We start from the raw sequence: 19,143 nt of genomic DNA on the forward strand, positions 1-19,143 counted from the left end.
CGAAATCGTCGAGCAATTGATCCGTCTTCATTGTTAAATCGTTATGACTTTGACTAAATGAATTCTCGACTAGAGATTCGTGTAAATTCGTCGTGGAAATAGCAAAATTTTCTATAGATACCCGACAAATTTCACGCGACACATTCAAACTCTGATATTTATCCATAGTGTGATCGCTTCGGATCGTTTGGAATGAATTACCCTCAGAGAGCAGGTAAAGATCGGATCAGGTTTAGTCGTCCTTTCTCGCTGTTTGCAGCTGCATGCGTGCGTGTCTCGGCAACGATGCAATGCATGCACCGGATTGATCGCAGGTTAAAATGGCCGCTGTTTGACGCAGTTCGGGATGAAGAGGCGGTTTGCGGCGGGGCGGGGGGCGGGGGGGCACGACTGCAGATGCGAAATGCAGACTGAACAGCTTTTCTCGTGACGACGTACAGTTATTGAACCGCCGACGACGACCTTCTCGAGGAATTGCCGATGCAAGTCGACCAAGGTAGACAGACAGAAGCAGGCCGCTGCATAAAATTGCCTAGAAACCTGAAACAACGTAATCATTTCTCGAATCGTAATGATAGTGTCGATAATCATCGTAGGACGTTACTATCCGTCTTCAAATTGGATTATATTTCCAGTACGAAAGCTTCATCTTTTCACCCCGATTATATTTTGACAAAAATTAGTGCGGCTTGGTGGGAGTTGACCGGTTCTGAAAATTATACTTATTTCGGTATGCGTACCCGGAAGATACTTTTGTGCTTGGATGTAATTTGTATATTTCTTTTTTTTTTTTTGTTAGCATCGACGTCGTTTACGGTATGTTCGCATTTTTAACGGAGGATACTGAGTCGAATAAAAACTTAATTTAAATTAATTATTCCTGGTGAAATAGATTTGTAGGAGTTGCTTGACTATTTAAGTTTCCATCACCGTGGAACAATGGAGTATTGAAACAAGTGGAGTATGAGAAAAGTAATGTAGTTATCGTAAATTGTAGAATTCTAATTAAAAAAAAAATTTGCACTCGATCACGATCCTTATGGAAATATTTCGAGTTGGTTAATTGATGCGTTGTCGAGTATCCGATGATGTATTTAAGCTCTGCAACGACAAAGTAGCTATCCACAAAGTTTGCGACGTTGAATTTGACATTTCTAGGAAAATTTCGCCACATTGCAAAAGTAGACAAAAGTCTTTTACATTTACAGGATATTATAATTAGCTTTGAACGACCGCGTTGAATGTCACTTATACCGATATTTTCAAAGCCTACGTATCACTGATGTTAAAATACCAGAGCCAGCTCATCAGGGAATCATCAGAGTATCGACACTCGGAAAAATTTCGTACACAAAGCAGTGAAACTTCTAGAACATTGGATTTTCTCTTTTCTATCTTATTTGCCAATGCATACTTAAAATTCTTAACACGCAGGTATGTGAATTGAATCAGTCGATTATGAATTCTTGCACTGAGTAAATGTAGAGCAAATAATAATATTAATTGACTTGCTAACGGGTTCAGGCTTGAATAAATAAAAGTTGTTGCTGATAGTTTCATTCGGGATTTATGCTTTATTAGTTTGATCTGAGAAATGAAATTACCCTGAATACAATCATAGGTTATACCCTCATCAAAACTCGGAAAAAGCTTATATGCTACTCATCAGACGGTTCTTGACAAGCTTCGAAACGGTTGAGTTGATAACCAAGACCTAAATTTTACGAACTTAAAACGGTCACTGGTCGTGAAATTCGATACGGTTGTATTGTCTGTATGTAAGCGGTCGCTTTGCTTCGTTTTAGAAAGCATAAAGCAAGAATCTCTAATGAAATTTGGAAAGGGTAATTGATGACTTGAGTTTCATGTTGAGATGCGTGCAGCCGTAGTGGAGAAATCGACAAACAATCAGACTGCAGCCGAATGTTTCGAATACAATTCCGAAAGAACAAGAACAAAATCAACAAATGCCTCTCCTTCATCCTACGATGTATTCAATTACCGAGCATGGTTCATAAAGTAATACACGTATCGTAAAAAACTTATCATCTCGTGTTGTTTACAGCCAATACTTGCTCTCGCTCGTTAACATTATTAATCGACAAACGTCTTAGAATTATGAATATTTAAACTTATGTGAAAGAGGAGCAACTATGAAAAACTTGAATAGTCGTAACTGAAAGAAGCTTGCGTGACAAAAACCTGGGATGTTTGAAAGCTACTTTTACTGCCAAATGACAAAGTTACGACTAAATTTTAAGGAGTGGGCTTCAAAATCCCGTCATTTAACAAACGGGTGATATCATTGATTTCCAATGATTTCTTAGCTTTCTATACGTGGTGTTCTTTGTGTATGTGTGTATAATATAGAAATCACTGAAAATCATTCGAAATTAGGTGTAACAATGTTAATGAATCGTACAACAAAAAGGTCACTCGGGCTCAACTCACTTCATATCTTTCAACGAGCGAACAGAACTTTGGTGGATACGAGAGGCTGACTATGGTCTCGTCCTTTTGTAATAAACACGGCGTAAGGAAAGACCGAAAAGGACGCCTCCTTTCCTCTCTCTTTCCGTCTCGGGCTTCCTGACGAGGTACGGACACGTTGGTATGCACTCCTACTACTGTCAGAGTCCAAAGTTTCACTAGCGAAACTCACAAGAGGTCGATATGTACACGTACAATTAGTAAGCTTAGTTAGTCTGCCACGTTTCAAAGACGCAGCATATCTTTTTTCCCTTGAACTTGGCTCATTCGACTCAATCGTGTCTAATACTTTTTTACATTTTTTCTTTTTTTTCTTTTTTTTAACTTACGTACTATCGGATATTCTTACATTCAATTATTGCTTATGTCTTATTTTCAAAGTACAGTTGGTCCGTTGATAGACGATAATTCGAGATTCTCAGATGGCATCATAGTCATGATGACCAACGCGTATAACGGTTCAGTCAAACAACCGTCAAACCTAAAATTTTTGATACATGTATAATTAACTTGGTTTTATGTTCTTGGTATCAGTTGATACTGAAATTCGGTTCTCAAATCTGCTGGTTTAGTGAAACTTTGAACACTTTCTTTAAGAGGGATCAGCATGCGGCGACTCTTACGCATATTCAATCATTGCATGTAACTACTATAGTCTTGAACCACCTTCCTTTTAAACCACGGATTAAAAATCAAGATTGAAGATTCGAACTTTTCGAAACGATAAGCTACTTTGACAAATGGAACATGCGGATTGCTGAGATCACGTTAAATTTTCCATGGTTTAGAAGTGGTTCAGGTGCGAGTATCGCATACTGTCAATTGGCTGAACAAACAATCGAGACGCATCGCGACGCGTGAAAATTGCAGTGGTTTCCTAAATCCTTGAACTTTCTTCATATAAGTACAGTACTCGTATAAACTTACGGAGACATCGATGCCAACTTGGTATTACTTTTAATTTGACGCCGGTGTAGTAGATTTATAAGGCACAGGTATATACCTTGCGTAAAACGACGGACAATTGATTACGAGATACAGACACGGGAATTCGTCTGGCTGCGTCGAACTTTGTCGCATTGAAAGTGCCGACCTTGAATCAACCGAGTGCAGATCGCCTCGCCGATACCAAACTGGTCTGAAATCACTTGACAACATGGCGCGGTCAGGTAGAACGATAAAACTTACAGTTGCCGGTTCGAGGTGAGACAAGAGCGCAGGTTTGTCTACGAAAGCTGCACTTGCCCCATTCTCTCTCGTTTCTTCGTCGTGACTGCTGCATTTCGTAGGTCAGAGTCATTCGTCTTGGAAACTAAACTTTTACTTCCGTATTGTCGTATGTCGTGGGTACGAAAACAAGTGTTACGCGTGCATGATTTTTGTCCGATTAGTGTACGGAAGAGCTTGGTAAGACGGAATTCTAGCGGAAAATACGAGAAAGACAGGACTTTAAGTATTGGATCCTGAATTGTCTCGTTCGAAACAACCAACGCGTTTGTCTAATTGTAAAATAGAAACTGGTACTGTGATAGGCATTACTGTGCAAACTTTATACACGACAAAGATGAGACTAATTGATGGAAACAAGAATCGAATATGCATGTTTACGTTTTAGGCTCGAATTCCGTTGACCGAGACGAATGTTTCTGCTCTGCAAATTGCAGTTCCGTTGGATTTCCAATTAATAGGGGAGCAGAAAATTTTCCAAACTTTGTTACACGTGACTGCATGTTAATTTATTATATTTACGATGGTGCGTCGGTAAACTTCTTGGCTTGAAAATAATGAACGGAAGATCGAGTTTATGGGATGAATCTATCTAATCACAGGTATGAGGTGGTATTGTGAATATTTCGAGGAGCTCGGCATGACTGAACCTATTGTGAGTTCGTTCGACGAATGAGGAAAATGTAGATTTCATGGCGATGCACGCAAGGGTTTCATACTTTTTATTGATTTCATTACGAGATAGCCGTACATTCGATATATTGTCGAATCATTATATTCGTAAGTTTCGGAGGCTTCTATAAAACTGGAAAAACAGAAAATACGTACTGGATTTATCGACAAATACTAGGCTGGCGATGCTTCGTTTTGGAATAGCTTCAAAATTGTTGAAAATCTGGAACAGACTAGTTCGCAATTTTACTTTGCGATAGATCAATTTATGAAGAAAACTGTTCTCTACAAATTCGCTGAATCACTTTTTTATTGACATGTCGACGTTATTAAATATTTAATTTTACCATGTATGGCAATATCCAGTTGATTACTGAAAAAACATCTGAGGAAATCAGAGGTACAGTTTTACCACAAATGCAGAATTTTTATTTTTGTTCGTAAAATAATTAAAAATGTGAAACTTGTTGTATAATTGCAATGTATATTTCAAACTAAACATTTCGTGCCTGTGTATTTTGACCTCTCGTAGAGCTGTAATTAGAAAAAAAAATGTCAAGTTCATAAAAGAATTGAGTAAATATTCAACTTTGATCAAACAGAGACGAAAGTTGTAATCAAAGAAACAGTTATCTAAGTGCGTATAGGCTTTGGATCTGCAATACAACGACTCAAAATTTTGAATAATAAAAAATCAGAGATCCAAAAAGTTGACGTATTCTCGTTTAGATGTAGAAAATTCCCTGTACATATATATATATTTCTTTTTTTTTTATCCTTATCAGGTTTTCCTTGAAAGAGAGCTGCCGTCTCCTTGCCATCTTTGTTGTTTCTCCTTTTTCTTTTTTACCCATCGCTCGCGTCCTCATATCGTAGAAAAGCAAAATGGCCGTGTTATGAAATCGATTGACGAGGGGTCGGGGCAAGGATAGCGGGTCCATATCCCTCGAATCGCGCGCAGAAACGTTCCGAAACTACCACTTCGAATCAATCCCAGCCGTAAAAACGTACCGATCGACATTTTTTGTAAATTAAAAATGAACGCAGCAAAGTACTTTGATATAAACGAGACGAGTACTTCATTTGGATTCTGTAGCGTCGCACTAATTGCGCGATATAATTACCGATGTATTCTACTCCGTCATAATGTTTTTACATTTTAAACAGTTGTACCTAATTTGTTTCGTCTCAAATACAAAGCATACATCTAATTTCACATAACGCTGATTTAAAGTTTAGAGGCACGTTGATCTTGACGATTGAAACTTTTATTTAATTTACCGATATTTTCTTTGGTTACTGCCCAAATAGACATTTTTGTAAAATTTTTGGAAAATGTAAGTGCCGTATAGGTTGCATCCTTTGCCAAGGATATCGAACGTAATACTGAATTTTTCGGAACATAACAACGTGTAAAACGTAAGATTATAACTATATTTCGATGCAATATTTTCACTGTATTTCATTATGGATTTAAAAATAGTAGAAAATTTCATCATATTGAAGTTAGTGACTATTTATGCTGAGGAAAACTAGTCATTTTGAGATTTTTGAATTGTCTGAAATTCAGTAAACCGTAATAAAACAAAACACACTCATATTTCGAAATCTTAGTTCCTTCAGAATCATTGTGAAATTAAGAAATCGGTAATTTTTTCCCCGATGCTTCGTTACGATAACGTTTCTAACTTCACCCTCGTCAAGTTTCGAGTAATTCAGTGGTTTTTTTCTGGCACGTGTAATTTTTTTCCGAAACACTTGGAATAATGTGAGGACAAAAATGTGTGACCGCAAATTTTTCAAACCTTCCATGAAAAACGCGTAATTTAGCTGCGCTATGTTAATGTGATTTTCAAAAATACCTACAATGATTAAAACCTCAACTATTCAGACCTTGGCAGTATGTTAATGAAAAAAGATCGTCTCCTATAGATGTGAAAATATTTCTAAATTGTATGTATATAAAAATTTGAAATTCTTTTGAAATTTTCATTAATTCAGTATAGACACCCCGGAATCAAATCCTCATTTAACGTCCTATTTTGTTTCAGTTAATTAAATTACCTACAATCACGTGACGGTAAACGAGTTGATTATACGCTGGGGATGATATGAATGAAAATTGAAATTTTTCTCACAAAAGTAGCACTTTTGTCAATACGTACACACTAACAATCTCGTTTTTTCCGTGTTGGTTTAGCATACTGGCCTAGAGGAGACAGCTCAACATCATCGCTGTTCAGTGGAATGCCAGGTGGTTACAGTCTGAGTCCTCATCATTTGCCATCTGCTTATGCGATACTTGGTCGGGGTGGTTCAGGGCAGGGATATGGAGGTCATACTCCCACCTCTGCGCCACCGCCACCACCGTATTCCCATAGCAGTTTAGGCACCTTGAGTGTGGCTGCGAGTCAGGCCGCCAGTCTGGGTAATTATTACCATTTTCATTCTTGCTTTAATCAACGCCGTCAATCTTTGATGAAATAATTTTTTTTTTTTTTCATACTTTTTCGTTTTTCACGAAAGTGAAAACACAGCAGGAGAAGAGAGTTCTACGTCTTAACGGACTAGTAAATAATCTCCCGAATTTCATGTACATACTTCCTAAAATTTTCGTCATGTTTCTAACAACTTCTTAAGGATGAACGGACTCCAATCATTCAACAAATTTCTAGCAATGTTATTTGAGCCAGTGATAATGAAGGTGAATGAATCGACATCTTCATCATGTGGTGGAAATGAATCTGAGCTAATTCGAATTACACAAGTTTTGTAATTAGAACATTTAGAACGTTGAAACTAATTAAACAATAGTGTTTTTCATCGAATTCTGATGGTTTTTGGCTTATTGTGTTGATGATAGAGATTTCTAGTGATTGTTTGAAATAAATTTTAACATTTTAAGTATGCTGGTTTGAAAGGTTTGTTGAGTAATTTACAAATAATTTTTGGCGATCTCTTCAGCGAGCAAAATGAGTTCAAAGACGTTATAATCATATCAGAAACACTAGAGTTTGATCATATTTAACGTTCTAATTATAAAACTTTTCCCAGTATGATGGTATCTCAACTTGTTTTATTCGAATTTAGACAGATTCATTTATGTTACTTAGCGAGTATGTTTTTCCAGTCGTATTCACTATTATTGGCGTAAATAACGATACGAGAGGGTTTTGGACCCGTTATGTTGCTCCCTCTCTAACTTTTGACTCTGACAGTAGGTACGGTGTTTTTGTCCTGCACCCTTCATAGTCACAATGGGCAGAATCGACCCGTCGATCACCTTTCGGCTTAAATATCTAATAATCCCTGATTTCAAACGAGACGTTGTGAAAGTGAAAATGCCCCTTTCGCGCCTTGACCTTCTTATGATTTTTCTTTCAAAATGTGTTACCGTTTCATTTCTTTTAAATCGAATTTTCATACGCAATCTAGACTTTTGAAAGTATCTGGCGTAATTTTGTTAATCCTCATCGGGCCGATAGTTGCTTGAGGATCGTTTTTTTAAAACTGACTACGTCGAATCGACCCCGTGTGACTACAGTGAAATTATTTAGTGGTGTGACTACGAAGGGTTAATTTAACATATCTTGAGAGCCAACGATACCCATTTCCTCTAGAACACATATTTGCGCATACGTACAAGTAATTTTTGGAGCCTAAATTTTCGGAAATGTAAAGATATTGTCCGAAATGAGATATTAAAATTATTATTTCGATAAAAATGTTTTGCAATATAAATTGTTATTCCAATAAATGAATAAGTTGTATAATACGTGTGTCATCCATATAAATACAATCATAAATTGCAATTTGTAAAAGTGTTCGGATTAAAGTTTTGTGAACTTTGTAACATCTTTTTAGCAGTTGTTCAGGTGAAGAATACATCATTCTTTGGTCTTTTGCTGGCATACAATGATTTTTGAACCGAGGTACGAAATTCGTTTATTTTACAGGTATCAATCCAGCTAGTGCAGCATGGTGGACTATGGCCTCGCATCTTGCTGCACATGATTACCTTGCGAGGTTACAAGGAGCCGCCGGGCTCCCCAGCTTTCCACCCAGCGCAGAAAGCTTACTGCCACCGTATCCTGGCTCATTGCTCAATCCGCCACCGTTATCATCTCACAAGTCCAATAAATGTAAGTCATCGCCAAATGTTGACTGGAAGTGTATGAGATACTCAGAACAAAGCATAATACGGAGGAAAAAAGTATCACGTAATAGATTATTTTATTCCGACTTGTATTCGTTTCTGTACGGATTAAAATATGAAGAAAATTGATCGTAAATCTTGAAAATTTAATTCATCTCAGCCAATTTCGAACCATAATGTATTGTAATTTTCTTTCACCTTTATCTCACAGCTAAATCTAGTAAGAGCCATAAGACTCCCGCAAGTAGTAGTTCCGCAACAGCTAGTCTGACGAGCAGTTTGGCCGTGAGTCAAACACCAATCTCGCATCACAGTACTTCAACTACTAGTACGTCTAATTCGCAGACGAATGTTGTCAGGTAAACATTAATGATTATAACGGATAAATACATCATTTTCTTCAGGGGTTATAGACGATTAGTTGAGTGAAAAACCGATATTGCGGGCACCACAAAACATGTCACCGAGCGAAATGGTTAACGTTATTGACAATATTAAAACCTTTTATTATATATTTCTAATATAAAAAGAAAATATTTCAATGAAGCTCGTTATGTATACTTTTAAATTAAATCAACTCGACCTTGAATAGAATTTAATAATTCTTTGTCGAGATATAAATTCCTAATATTTATTCACTTTTTCAGTCATATACTCGTATATATTCCCTTGAGAAAACTTTCATTTCAATCTTCTCACGTATAATGATAATAACTCAGACAAAAGAGTCTGTGAGTGAGTGAAAAATAAAATTACAACTAAATACAAAACAGGCAAATATTAATTCATATTATTAACATACTTGTATGTTGCTACCGCTACAGCTCTTCTAAGGAAGGAAGGTGATTATTTTTTGTTATCATAGTATCTAGTTGTAACTTAGTAGTGTTACATATCAATGAGAAATTCGTCATTGATAAATAGGGCAAGATTATCGATAAATTGATTATTTGTCACGGAAGTTTTGTGACAATGAAAATCTAATTTTTTTCACACAGTGACCCCAGCAGTATTTTGGGTGGTGTTCGGCTTCCACCAGATACAGAAATCATCAAGTACACGTCCAGTATAGTCGGTCCCAAAATTCCCGGAACGACAAATCGAGGGAGAAAGAAAACGATTTCACTTGACACTCCAAGTGTCAGCGTTCATCCGCCGCCTCTACCGGCTATAAGTGCTCATCAAACTAATACTTCTTCCTCTCTCATGCTAGACCCTCGAAAATATAATCGAACTGGGGTATGTAACATTTTTATCAATATGATTTTCATTTTTGTACAATAACCAATGATATTAAACTGGTTAAAAACCTGAGTACCTGGACAGTACCGCAAAATTTCAAACAGTTTCGTAATGCCGAACATAGCAATCACAGATTTCATTTTGCGTTCTATTCAAACGATTATTATTTAATTTTCAATTTGAAATTTGGATGAAATTGTTTAAATTTCGACAAAATGAGCAAATCCTCACTCTAGAGAACTTGAAAGTGTACGTTCGATAAGACATCTTGATTGCCACAAATGAGATCACTAAAGTTTTTGATGATAGTGGATGCATATTTCATTTACTATTTTTCTTATAAAGTGTTGATATAAAATGTCTTGTTGAATAAATGATTTTATTGTTGTTTAAAATACTGTTTCCACCGGTTATAGACAGTATTGGTTTAAATAATAATTGAATATGTGTTGATGGATTACTGATTCTATTTATTTGCAACTTTCAGAATGATGCGAATGACTACAGAGATTCCGTTGATAGGGTGGAAGTAATTAAATTACCTGCACATTCAACAAACGGATCAGTCCTTACAGCACCGCCTACATATACCACCAGTAATACGAGTAATACCAGTGATACAGATGCGCCTCTCAATCTTTCGTTGAAACCTGCATCAACTTGTAGCAGTACACCTGTAACTGGAATTCAAGCTCTTACTCAGCTGAGCAATTTGAGCCAGTCTCTTTTAGCTTCAGACCGAACGTGTAAGTCTAATAAATTAATATATTCAATCTCATCCAGTTCGTTACTATTTGAATCAAATTTTTGTCCTTCAATGAACCTCATTAGATTAGGATGTCAGGTTTTATTATTGCGACTACAAAAAGTTACAAAGTGAATTAATCCGATCGGAAGCTTCAAAACGATTTTAATACTGTCTCAATGTTTAATCAAATACAAAACTCATGAAATAGACACTCGAAGAAGGCGATATTTATTGTATCAATTTTCAAATGTTGAACAATTGTCAAATTTACGCTCTTTGAATTTTATTTTTAATACAGCACGGCGGAAGCCTGGTCCAAAACCGAGACGAGTGCCGCAGAATTCGGTCCCCGTACCTGCCTCACCTAGTCCATCGCTTGCTCAGCTTTTTGCCGCTGCTGATTCACCGCAAAGGCCAAGCAGCGGCAGCGAAGAAAATGATAGCATGACAGCCCACCACAAAGATGGGCGACCTAGAAATCTTGGCCGCGGTGTGTCGAAGCCGAAGAAGAACACTGTTGCATCCCTGTTAGCTCAAAGTAGAGCGCTTGGTATTAAACCCACACCTGCTTTAGATCCTAGTGCGCCATTAGCGCATCAGGTGTCTCTGCTTAGATCTAACATATTCGCTGCGCAGTTGCATGCAAGTACAGGATTGTTGGATGAGAAGATGCAGGTACGAATCCATGTTTGTTAATGCATTGTAATGTCAGTTTGGGGTTTACAGTAACACTGTTGAATCATGGATTTTATGCACACACGTTAACTTTTTTGAGACACACATACATCCATCATTAGCTGCACAATAGGAATATATCAGGGTCTACTATCATCGATGAATATGAATGCAATTTTGCCTTTTGAATACGTATATTATCGAGCTTCTATATTTGTGATTAAAGTTGTGCTAAAACTTGAACATAAGTAATGCCCAAATCGTTATTTATCCGGGGAAAGTTGAACGAAAATGTCTACATTGTACCGCTGTTGCAGGAAAAAATGAAGAACAAACTTCTGGAAGTGTCCGGAGAAGAGAGCAATATGGATGTGACAAGCGAAAGTGGCAGTAATACAGACGTAGTTACAGACACTGATGACGACAACGTCGAAGGAGTACCTAGTGCTAAAAAGAGAAAATTGAATCCTAGTGAAAAAGATCTGCAACTAGCTTTGGATCATGGATGGAAACGCGAAACCGTTATCAAAGGACTTGGAAAGACAGGTGTTATTAAAGGAGATGTTACTTACTACAGCCCGTGTGGAAAAACATTCAGAAATACTCTTGAGCTTCTAAAAGTAAGTTAATATCCGCTATGATAAGTCTATAAAAAAGTACAATATATGCAGACGGAACATTTCGATGACATATTGATGTCATCACTGTAATTGATATGCTTGTAATCCAATAATAATTGAGACTAATTTCAGTACGCAGAGATTCATTACGATTTAACGCTAGAAATTTGGTACACCTTGTTCAATGATTGAAAATAACGATGACATAATTTTTCACAGTTTCTGGAACAACAGAATTCCACGGAGCTCACTACTGCTAACTTTTCATTCTCGTCGCGACCACTGGTCGGTGAATTTCTGCAACCAACAATGGGTTTAGCTGAGGCGGAATTCGTCAGACTTGGATCCCAAGAAGTTGCAAGAAGATTGGAAGAGTTAAGGGTAGCAGGAGGTCTGCGGGATGCCAGACCAAACAATCAATACGACAGAGATAAATTGGCTTATGCTAAGAAACTGGCTAAAGAAGAAGCTCAGAGATACAAAGAGCAAGTTAGGTAAGCAATAAGCTTTGTATACTTTGGTTTCACTATTGTTGACATTCAATTTCATTTGACTCCACGTTTTCGAGCGTACTTATCAGATTACTTTTAACAATCAATAAGTTCGAGAAAAACATCTGTCGGATGATTCATAACAAGCTAATTATTTTTTTTTATTGTTACCCAGGCTAATAAAGGAACAAGAGAAGTCTGAGAGGCAAGAGGCGGTGAGGCGAGAGCGAGAACTCAGAAACCAACAGCTGCTCGAAGTAAGTGCTATTAAATATATTTATTTTTCATCTAATTATAACGACTATTCTCTTCTTTGGGATACATTTCGTACTTGTCTCTCTGCCATGCGTGTCGCATGTTCTATGTGTGCCATATTCCTTTAACCGATAGAAAATAGAGGTGACAAATTTCACTTATAACAAGTCCACCATATTTACCCGCTAGCCATAGTGACAGGAGAACCTAGCATGTTTTACCGTTTATTTTGTTAATATTATTATTTAAGAATTGTGTGCTATTTTATCTTATTATTTAACATCGATTTAAATTAAAACATTACATGACGTGTAGGGCTGGACAGAAAAGGAAAAGAAAAACGAAGAGATGGCACTAGTGTTGATGTTACGGTTATTTCTTAATGTTGTGTACTTAGCAAAGCATGAACATTTTGTGGAAGTTTGCTCCTGAAGTAAATTTTTGCAACACGATTTTCGAGTTGCTGATTCTTGCCAATATGTTTTTATTGAAAAAACGAACAGATTTTCATATAGTCTAATTTTTATCATTCAAAGTTTGTATGCGACTTATCGCTAAGGATAGATGTCACTTTTCATTGAAACAACGCTGCGACGTACAATTGATTTTTTTATTTACCAAAAAAAGGAAAGAACGCTAAAAAAAAAAATTAATTGAATGAACTGTGATTCAATTACAAATTGTGAAGCTCTGTATATACTGAAAGTTATACGACTGTAGATTAGCTTTGAATAAAAAATTCACCTAGTACCAGCATGAAAGCATCAAGTTTGCAGTTTATTATTTTTACTGTGATATTACAAGATATTCTTACAAGAGATTTGTGCAAATTTTAGTGTCTAATTCACCTCAATGTTGCTACTTTCTTATTAAAGTGCCATCTCAAAATTTACCTGTTCCACTGTAAATTAATTGTAATGCAGCGACTGAAGCATTATACCAAGGTCCATATTATCGTTCCATGTATGAATTTATTTTTCATCATAATTGATGAATTCTCGTTACATGCGTTTACCAATTACTACAATTGGTACTACTTAGTCGCAAAGCCACATTCCAGTTAGGTGAGGCTGATATAATTGACGATAAATATTCACCTTAAGGGTTTCACCATTACAATCATTATATTGTATCTGACAGAGCTCTGTACTTGATCGTAATATTTAGAATTACATTTTATATTACTCAGCACTATTGACCAGGAAGTCTTCGCTGACATTTTGAAAATCTTGAGTTACAAAATAGTTTTGATCATTTGGTGATTGCATAAAAACTTAATATTACAAAAGTTCACTACTTTTTGAGTGTGCAATGTTATTTGGAAATATATACGAGTAGATAACTGAAAAAGTGGATGAGTTTTGAGAATTAATATTTCGCTACCCAATTCTCCAATTTTATTGCGATTTGTTTTATTCAGAAGCACTTAGATCAAGCTTAATTTTTTTTTTTTTTTTTTTATAAATGAATTGTTTGAAAGCATTGTTCGTGACAATAACGTGAACCATTTTTCTTAGTGACATGTTTAGCAGCGCTCACGATATCTCAAAAAAGGCTCGACCAATTTACCTCAAATTTGGAGTCAATGATCTTGAATAATTCATCCCCTGTGCCACCATCCAACTTTCTTTTATTTATTGTATTTCTTTCTTAATTAAATTTTTTAAAAATATCTTATATTCGGGACAAAAAATTAAAATTCACTTTCAACAGTTGCAATGTTGGTATAAAAAAACCGTCAAAGGACGTTACATTATCCACGAATACTGTCTCCAAACTTGAAGTATATCGGTTGAACCGATTTTGAGATATAACAGACATTGCAAATTATTTCATCGAGCAAAACAGTTGACTTTATTGTTAATAATAATACTTCTAATTAAATGATTCCAATCGCTAAAATAATTAGATGAATCTTAATCTGCAAACCTTTCAATAAAACATACCCCAACAAAATTCAATAATTGCCTGCAAAGATATAAATTACTCAAATTCACTCACTTTTTCAGTCGTCGTGTACTACTTTAAAACAGAACCAACACTCTAGAGTAATGATCGTGTTTGCTTACAGAAATGTCGAAAGAGCAGATCTGCTTTGCAGTTTGTCTCTTTGTAAACTTTTGAATAACAAGAAACAATATATTAGAAAATCATTTCTTCCCTTCTACACTTGCAGAAAATACATGTTAAATATGTACACGAAAAATATCTTTCCTTATCACTCAAAAATTGCTGCTATATAAAGCTTAGACATTGTAATTTCTTAAATTTACAAGTCCACTACCATACGTACACGTAGTGCTTGTATGTTGACTGATAGATTGCATTCAAGGCTTATGCAAGCACAAGACGTGTGTATCAAGCTATCGCTGAGTAATATATATGTATATGCATATTTTATCAGCGTCAGCGATTAGAGCATTAATTTCTGTATATCAAATAGTTATATGTGTATGTATATGTCCGTTATCATCATTGAGTATAACTATTACACTTAACGAAAATTTACTACTGCACTTCTGAAGAACTGCAGTTTAGTGAATGCTGAAATTCTGTAATACTGGGGATCAGTCATGTTTAACTACCGGATTAATATTGAAGACTAGCGTTGCAGCTCACTTCTGCAATACGGGACTTCAGTATTTCACATAACTGGAAAGCAGTCAAAGTAGAAAACATTTTCCTACTGCTGCTCAACAATTTTCTATTAGGAATAAGTTGAAAATTTCTTCAAGGGATTCATGATCAGCCGTTTTGAGAGAAATTTCCATTCAAATTTTGTGCATATCGGTTTTTGGTGGTGAAATTCTACTCTTCTCACATATTAATTGTTGATGTTCTTAACTTTTTTTCTCTTGTAACTGAAAAAATTCTTTACTCCAGTCACGTAAATATCAAGTTCGTAACATTGAATATCACGCGAAAGGCCGAAAATACTGTTGATATCGTTTCTAAGTAGAAATAAAAGATTATTTGATATAATAGAACAACTTAAATACCTGACCACAGGCACAAATGCTGATTTCATTTGGCACGTATTTCATAATTGTCGATGATAACGTACTCTTACCTCTACTGAAAATTATATTATGCAAATTACTCGCACTACTGATTCACTTGAATACCGAAGTTTGATTTCAGCAGAAACCAGTAGTATTTATTTTTATCACACCCGACTCCAGTACTCGATACTAGTGTTGATCAGTAGTACATTTTCGCAAGAGATGTGTGACGAACTCTCTTTTATCTGTAAAAATTTGTTCTACCTATTAGAATGAAAAATATTGATAACAATCGTACATACAAACGTACTTTCTATCGGGTTATACAGGAATGAAGATATATACGTACACATCTACATATACTTACGTATACAAAAATGAATATTCATTGAAGTTATCTGGAAATGTACGAGCTCTGTTTTGTGAACCAGCATGAAATTTTTTCGACTTTATTGTGACCTATAACTGCAAGTACGCAGAGCATGGATGTGCGGTGTTGATTTATTATCGAAGAAAGCCAACAGCTTCTGGATAATTGCTATCGATATACGTGAGATGAGATGTAGAAATAAGGTATATACCGGTTACAGGTTCAAGTATTTGATTGTACCGTCGTGATAAATTTCGTATCAAATATTTACAAAAAATGTAAATTATTATTAAATATGAAGCCTGACGCGTAATCGGTGTCTTGTAAAAATGAGTGTACTTTGCATTGGTATTCAAAAAGTATAAAAAACACAGCCTCACCAATTACGAGAATGTGGTCGACCCGAATTGACCCCTAGCTGCAATGGCTTCTTTGCCCTGCCCCATCCTACATACACATAAACATGGGGAGGAAAAAAAAACCAAAAAAAAAAAAAAAAAAAAAAACCATAAAAAAAACATAAAAGCTGCCACTGACAGTAGCCACTGGCTACGGCACGAATGCAGGGTCGCAAGCGCCTAGCATTCACGATCAAACAGAAAATGAAGATCATCCAGGAGATCGAGTGCGGAAAGAGCAAGAGCGACGTGGCGCGAGAGCTCGGATTGGCTAGCAGTACCGTTGCGACGATTTGGAAGAATCGTGAAAGTATCACAGAAAGTTGGCGAAATAGAGACGTAATGCAGATGGAAGATACTGATTTGAAAAAAGTGACGTCAATCCCAGAGGTGCAACAGGTCCAGAAGCAAACGCAAAACCATGAGTTGCTGGAGGTAAGATGTCGTTACCCTGACTGTCCCTCCTGCCCTGACTTGTTCACAAAAATTTCACCAACACGACACACACAAGCACAACAGTCATCAGGCATGTCACTTTTGTAATCGGTTACAGCTGCTAAAATATGGTTTGGCTAATTTCCATTAGTAAAACGGATACGTTTTCGTTTTGTTCGTTTTTTTTTTTTCTTCTTCTTTGTACACGTAAATGATAAGGTTACAATATGGATAAAATGTAATGAATATCGGTTATTAGCATAAATACTTCAGGTAGATACCAAATTATCTCATTATGCTGATGCGTACATGAGTAATCTCGATTGCTGTACAAACCATTGAAATTAAAAGAGCAAAAATATAGACCCACAATCAATATGTACTTAATCGTCTGTAGAATGGTAGAAATATAAATTCACACAGAGAAATTATTAGCTAGTACCTGACTAATGAGTTACTTACTAATATGAGTAATGTAGACGGTGGCTTGGAATACTATGTCGAAACTTCTGAATTAGTTCTTAACATTGACCCGAAATGCATACAGCGCTGTTCTACTTTAACATTGAATGTTTTTTTTTTCTGTCTTTCCAATTGATCATTTCCAGTATCGTCAATTCTAAAGTATTGTTTTACAAAATTAAACTAGATTTCATTTGAATTATTTGATTTAGCATTGAAGAAATTTAACATTCGAATACAAATTGAATTGAAAATTAACGTAGCGTTTTCAATATTGCATTTTATGAAAATATCAGAAACTCCGTTGAAAAGGTTGAGTATTTCACGAATTTAGTTGCTTGCTAATGTCTACCTGAAATTACACTTGGCCACAAATTAATGCACTCAATACATGCACTGCTGAAAAAAAAAAAAAAAAAAAATTGAGAAACACCTTTATCAAATTATCTAATGTAAATCAGGTTGCGCAGTCACACAACTTTCTCTATTTGCTAATAAACGACACCGAAGGAAAATAGCACATCATATTACATAACTGTACTCTTGATAACAGAGAAGTAATCATTACAGTACAAATTTTATCCTCGAGACTCATTTTACTTTCCTTGACACGTGCAGGATTGATGAAATTGAAGAATATGTGGAATATAAACATGGATAGTAAAAAATGGATGTCTCCTATGCGTGCCAATGAATACGTACATGATACGAACATTTGGCCCACATTTGTAGCTTGTGTGTTTATAATATAATCACATGTTATGATAAAATTGTAATCAGATTGATACGGTATTTTTCAGAAACTAAACAATATGTAGGCATAAATAATTAAATTAGGTACAAATACAAACAGCAGCAACACTACCCTGTGCCTAGCTTCTCCTGTCACTACATATAACAGCTAGCTATCAACCAGCATGCCATATGTATATTTAAAAATTACTCTTACTATTATATATTTTATCTAATAAGTAGTTTATTACTGTACAATTAACATGCCAGGTGGATTAGGTGATAATTCTCCTGCGTACAACTAGAAAATCATTGCTTGGCCCCTGCATGGATGCTATGCTTCTCATTTGTATCTCGGTTCATTAGGTGTTGAAACAATTTTCTATAATCTCTGGTAGTATTTAGCACAGTACATGAATTCAGCTCGAGGGACGCAGTACTGATTTTTTCTTTTACAACTCAAGTCTTTTCACTGAGTGGCTGTTATCACGTTCCTTGTGGTGGTGACTCAGGGCTTTCAATTTTTTCTACATCTGTAATTGAATTTCTATTTGAAGTGCCTAATTGATATCAGAGTAGAGGCACTTCGATGACTAAAGTTGGTATTTTGACGATCATTAATGAATATAATCTGTTCTAACAATCTAGCTTACAACTATTTTGATGTATAATCTAGCAAATCGTATTTCGTTGAATCACAGTACAGTTTCACACACAAATACATGATAATACACGTCGGATTGTAATTCAAATAATATTTTATATGATTTATTTTTTTAATAATTTTTTTATTTATTTAACAATCCAAGTATGGAATAAAAACTCTGAAAAAAGTGGGAAAATAACTAAACTGGGGAATAACTTGTTAATTTATTATTATAAAAGTGCATACGTACTCGGTTGTTACTGTTACAGACGTTCGAAGTAGACAAAACGGGTGTCACAGTATTTTTTGCATCTCTGATAACATTTTCACTGACGCAACTTCCACAAAACACAATTTACTTTACAAATAACGATATATTTAAATATCGTAAGTGCTGTAGGTACTGCAGTAAACAAATAATAACGATAATAATAATACAACAAGTGTTTTAGACTTTTCTTCATTCACCCCTTGAAGAGATAATTTGTGCATTTTAGCATACAGTATTTTGCAACTTTATTT

At 35.6% G+C, this 19,143-nt stretch overlaps 1 protein-coding gene across 13 annotated transcripts in view; it reads left to right on the forward strand.

Annotated features, from left to right (window-relative positions):
* LOC107223829 (bromodomain adjacent to zinc finger domain protein 2B) overlaps positions 1 to 19,143 on the forward strand; it is a 117,801-nt gene that overhangs the window by 73,399 nt on the left and 25,259 nt on the right. For 7 of the 13 annotated variants that reach the window (XM_046736319.1, XM_046736330.1, XM_046736318.1 and 4 more), the window contains exons 4-14: positions 6,590 to 6,817; positions 8,346 to 8,531; positions 8,757 to 8,904; positions 9,370 to 9,387; positions 9,544 to 9,784; positions 10,275 to 10,533; positions 10,834 to 11,210; positions 11,528 to 11,830; positions 12,050 to 12,324; positions 12,497 to 12,578; positions 16,515 to 16,781. In XM_046736319.1, coding sequence (XP_046592275.1) covers positions 6,590 to 6,817; positions 8,346 to 8,531; positions 8,757 to 8,904; positions 9,370 to 9,387; positions 9,544 to 9,784; positions 10,275 to 10,533; positions 10,834 to 11,210; positions 11,528 to 11,830; positions 12,050 to 12,324; positions 12,497 to 12,578; positions 16,515 to 16,781 — 2,384 coding nt within the window. The remainder of the gene's footprint in view (positions 1 to 6,589; positions 6,818 to 8,345; positions 8,532 to 8,756; positions 8,905 to 9,369; positions 9,388 to 9,543; positions 9,785 to 10,274; positions 10,534 to 10,833; positions 11,211 to 11,527; positions 11,831 to 12,049; positions 12,325 to 12,496; positions 12,579 to 16,514; positions 16,782 to 19,143) is intronic. The other 6 variants (XM_046736327.1, XM_046736329.1, XM_046736326.1 and 3 more) reach the window with 2 other exon arrangements.

Source organism: Neodiprion lecontei, chromosome 4 (genome assembly GCF_021901455.1).
Source record: "Neodiprion lecontei isolate iyNeoLeco1 chromosome 4, iyNeoLeco1.1, whole genome shotgun sequence".
Lineage (NCBI taxonomy): Eukaryota > Metazoa > Arthropoda > Insecta > Hymenoptera > Diprionidae > Neodiprion > Neodiprion lecontei.